The sequence below is a fragment of the Rhincodon typus genome, chromosome 21 (assembly GCF_021869965.1).
Source record: "Rhincodon typus isolate 14 chromosome 21, sRhiTyp1.1, whole genome shotgun sequence".
Taxonomy (NCBI): Eukaryota; Metazoa; Chordata; class Chondrichthyes; order Orectolobiformes; family Rhincodontidae; genus Rhincodon; species Rhincodon typus.
Window position 1 is genome coordinate 50,881,054 of NC_063352.1, and position 5,000 is coordinate 50,886,053.

Sequence of the window (5,000 nt, forward strand, 5' to 3'; positions counted from 1 at the left end):
GCTCCTATGATGCTGCTTGGCCTGCTGTGTTCATCCAGCTCTACACCTTGTTATCTCAGATTCTCCAGCATCTGCAGTTCCTACTATCTCTGCAGTATTTATAGTGTAAGCATATGAAATAAGGTTAAAAGTTACACATTGCAAAGTTACACTTTTAAGTAGAAAAAGTTCAAATATTAGTCTTTTGTGCTTGGCCATGATGGTTGCAATCGTTGCAACAGGTTAATATTACAAACAGTGTTCCATGTCATTTGTACAGCCAAATAATGAAAATGATTCAAAATTGTAAGTTGCAAATGATGTGAAATCATATCCTGTATGCTTTTGCTGCAATACACCAGTTATACAGGGACATTTTAGATTTGTGATGCTGATTTGTTTATATTTATTTCTTTTCAGAAAGTTTGTTTTCTTCAACATACCTCAGATCCAGTACCAGAATCCTTGGGTTCAAATTGTTATGTTCAAGAACCTGACACCATCACCTTTTCTAAAGTTTTATTTGGGTATGTGTCTGCATGTGCCATCGTTTTGAAGCTTGTTGTTAAACTGAGGCAATTCTTGCAAACGAGTTGGCCAACCTGCTTTGAGTGACAGATTTTGGGAGAGTGCTGATGATCAAATGGGAGGTGGTGGTGGAAGTGTGGTACTGTGTCTTCCAAAGGAGGGTGGAATGATATAGAACTGTGGTGGGGGAACAATGTGGTACTGTTTCAGTTTTCTATCTTTTGTTTTTGCAATTTCTCCCTAAGATGATGGTGAACAGGTTTTGGTTGATGTTGAAGGAAAGAACCATAAAGAAATTGTTGAACATGTGAAGACCATCCTGGGAAAGAGCCGGTGAGCTTTGCTTTGCTGTTTTCACGCTGGAAGCTTAACCCTGTCCCATCCTTGTCTGCTTGTTTGTGAGTTATTAGAGGATCCCATGTTTTATTTATTGGCATGGCTGTCATGGATGAAGCCTCAGTACAAAGCAGTCTCTTCATAGAGCCATACAGCACAGAAATAAGCCCTTCAGCCCAACTTGTCCATGCTGACCAGGTTTCCTGAACTGAACTAGTCCCATTTGCCAGCATTTGGCCCATATCCCTTAACTTTTTCCTGTCCATGTACCTGTCAAAATGTCTTTAAATGTTGTAATTGTAGCTGCTTCTATCACTTCTGGCAGCTTGTTCCATATACCTACCAGTCACTGTGTGGAGAAAGAAAAAGTCACCCCGCAGGTTCTCTTTAAATCTTTCCACTCCCTCCTTAAACCTATGCCCTCTAGTTTTGGACTCCTACCTTCGTCTCAGTGGAATATAGTGTGACTGATGTGATGCAATTCAAAGTCGGCAAGTATGAGGTGCTGTTGAATAATAAATTGTAGTTACAGTTGGGTGCAACCAACCTGGGGCATAACGGGGATTTAGGGATTGAGGCTGTCATACATTCAAAGAGGTACTTTAGGTTGAAAAAGCTGGTAAACCAAATAATGAAATTCAAGATAAGAACAAAAAAGCCTGGAGAAATTGAGCAAGTCAGGCAGCATCGAATGGAGGATTTTGTGGTCTCATTCATGTATGCCTGCCTCTACTTAATAAATGTGCACCCTTGAATTTTCTGCTCCCCCCACAGTTACTGCAGTTGAGGGAATAGTTCCCTGGGTCTGGAGTTACTTATGTGCCAGTCCCCTCTGCTAGCCCTGATGTTTTATTAAGCTACAGTTTGCTTTCAGCATATATTTTTAATGGGATAGAGTAACAAAGAGTTGTAGAGGTACAAGTGCACAAATCGATGTAAGTAACAAGACGACTTCAATTTTTGTTTCTGAGAAATTAATTCAGAAGTGAGTGTAAAGCAGCAAAGAGGTTTGATAGAGCAGATGTGGGGAAATTGTGCTTAGGTAGAGACCAGTAGACTGCAGGACCAAAACAAGGTGGTCACAAATAAATTGACAAGAACATTTGGCACAAATTTCAACAGAAGTTGTTAGTGTAAAGGCAGTTTTTCACTTCTTTGTGTTTTTAAAAATTCTTGATTGAAGTAAGTGAGCTTTCTTTATATTCACTGATACGACGTGGGCTTCGCTGCCTGGCCAGTGTTTATTGCCTGTCCCAAGCTGCCCTTGGAAGGTTGTTATGAGCTGCCTTCTTGAACTGCTGCAATTAACATGCTGTAGGTTGACCCACAATGCTATTTGTGAGGAAATTCCAAGATTTTGATCCCATGACAGTGAAGGAACGGCATATAGGAGCAGAATTAGATCATTCAGCTCAACAAAGCTATTCTGCTATTCACGCATGGTTGAAACATTTCTCAACCCCATTCTCTTCCCTTCTCCCTGTATCCCTTGATCGCCTTTATTAATTGAGAAGTAATCTGTCTCTACTTTTAAATACACTCTGACTTGGCCTACACAGGTTTCTGTAGCAATGTATTCTCTAGATTCAACACCCTCTGGCTAAAGTGCGGCCGCACTTGGAGTATTGTGTACCGTTCTGGTCACCGCATTATAGGAAGGATGTGGAAGCATTGGAAAGGGTGCAGAGGAGATTTACCATGATGTTGCCTGGTATGGAGGGAAGGTCTTATGAGGAAAGGCTGAGGGTCTTGAGGCTGTTTTCGTTAGAGAGAAGAAGGTTAAGAGGTGACTTGATAGAGACATACAAGATGATCAGAGGATTAGATAGGGTAGACAGTGGGAGCCTTTTTCCTCGGATGGTGATGGCTAGCACAAGGGGACATAGCTTTAAATTGAGGGGTGATAGATATAGGACAGATGTCAGAGGTAGGTTCTTTACTCAGAGAGTAGTAAGGGCGTGGAATGCCCTGCCTGCAAAAATAGTAGACTTGCCAACTTTAAGGGCATTTAAATGGTCATTGGATAAACATATGGATGATATGGTTAGATGGGCTTCAGATTGGTTTCATAGGTCGGCGCAACATCGAGGGCCGAAGGGCCTGTACTGTGCTGTAATGTTCTATGTTCTATGTTCTCATCTCAGTTCTAAAAGGTTGTCCCTTCGCTCAGGCTGCGTCCTAGGATCCTAGTCCCTTCAAGTAGTTGAAATATGCTTTTCATGTCCACCCTCTCCAGAGCGCTCATTATTCTAAGTTTCAGTGAGATCCCCCTCATCCTTCTGAACTCCATTGCGTACAGACCCAGAGTCTGCAACTGCGCCTCATTTGACAAACTCTTCATCCCTCAGGATCTTTCTTGTAAACCACCTTTTGGACTCCATCCAGCATCCATCCTTAGATACTGCTCACAATATCCCAAATGCGGTCAGGCCAGAGCCTTATACTGTCTCAGCAGTACAGCTCTGCTCTTATATTCTAGCCATCTTGAAATGAATGCTAATGCATTGATGTTAATGTGTGTAATAATTATGTAATAAAGTGCTGATTTTGCTCCCGACATGTGTTTTCACAGAGAATTGCTGGAAGCTGAAGAGCAAGCACGAAAGGAGCATTCACACCCTGCGCACTTTGGGCCTAAGAAGTACTGTCTGCGGGAATGCATGTGTGAGGTCGAAGGGCAGGTTCCTTGCCCAGGTCTGGTGCCTTTACCTAAGGAACTGACTGGGAAGTATCGGGCTACCTTGTCAGCAGGCACTGCTGTGTAAACAATGCTTTCATGCCAGAATGAATATGCTTAATTTCAGAAGTCAGGAATGACTTGGTTTCATCAGCAAAATCAGAATTGATGTGAATTTGTAGGTCATGCAGAACCTGATTTTGTTTTACTGAACTCAAAACAACGAGAATGTAAGGGAATGTTCATGTTGTTTAAAAAGACATCCAGAAGACATGTTATCTGTTGTCAAGATTATTTACCTGCAGATGAATGATGCAGAATTATTCAGGTTGGTGAATTAAGTGAGAGTGAAGGAAGAATTAACTTTAATTGTTGCATATGCCAGTGATCTGTAAAAGCCTCACTGTTATGGTAGAATAATTAACTCAAAAAGCTAGCCTAATGATGTACTGTTTTAAAAACTCATCCAGTTCGTTAATCCTTCGTCGTTCTAAAGAGAAAAGCCCTAGCACTCTCAACCTTTCCTCGTAAGACCTTCCCTCCATTCCAGGCAACATCCTGGTAAATCTCCTCTGCACCTTTTCCAACGCTTCCGCATCTTTCCTGTAATGAGGCGACCAGAACTGGACACAATATTCCAGATGTGGCCGAATCAGGCTTTTGTATAGCTGGAGCATAGCTTCATGGCGCTTAAACTCAATCCTTCTATTAATGAAAGCTGACACACCATATGCCTTCCTAACAACTCTATCCACCTGGGTGGCAGCTTTCAGGGAACTGTGAACATGAACCCCAAGATCCCTCTGCTCCTCCACACTGCCAAGAATCTTTCCGGTAACCCTTTCTGCTTTCAAGTTTGTCCTTCCAAAATGAATCACCTCACACTTTTCAGCGGTAAACTGAACAGTGAAGTAGAAGTTGCATTTTTCCAAAACTTCCTACAAGGAATCTGAAGAGATTTTTTAAAAATAAATAAAATGACTACAACTTGTCAACTGAAGACCAATTCGCATAATTTGGGTCGTTGTGTGAAAGTGCTAAATTTGGGGAAGGCAAATTTAATAACAGTTTTAGGCAGGAGCTGGCAAAATTAGATGGTAGCTTTGCTGTTTGAGAGTTAATCCACATCTGACATTTGGGAGTCTTCTAAAGGCCAGTTGGTCAGAGTTCAGGACCAGCATGTTCCTGGGAACATGAAGGGCAAGGATGGCAAGATTCAGGAATCATGACTGACAAGAAATAGTGAAGCTTTAGTGAAAAAGGGGAAAAGAAGCATATGCAACGTTGAGGAAACTGAAATCAAACAAGACACTTAAGAGGGCTAGAAGGGACAATGAAATGACCTTGGCAAGTAGGATTAAGGAAAATCCCAATCCTCTCAGTACATTTACTTCATGTACTTTACATTTGACAGCAGACATCAATGTGACTTTGAAACTTTTACAGAGATAACAAGGTGTAGAGCTGGATGAACACAGCA

The 5,000-nt window shown here is 41.6% G+C and overlaps 1 protein-coding gene across 1 annotated transcript in view; it reads left to right on the forward strand.

Annotated features, from left to right (window-relative positions):
• The window catches only part of mrps25 (mitochondrial ribosomal protein S25), a 9,232-nt gene extending 4,717 nt beyond the window's left edge, over positions 1-4,515 (forward strand). Inside the window, exons 3-5 of the mRNA XM_020533350.2 lie at positions 400-506; positions 753-840; positions 3,416-4,515. Coding sequence (XP_020388939.2) covers positions 400-506; positions 753-840; positions 3,416-3,608 — 388 coding nt within the window. The 3' untranslated portion in view covers positions 3,609-4,515. The remainder of the gene's footprint in view (positions 1-399; positions 507-752; positions 841-3,415) is intronic.
• Positions 4,516-5,000: the final 485 nt, after the last annotated feature.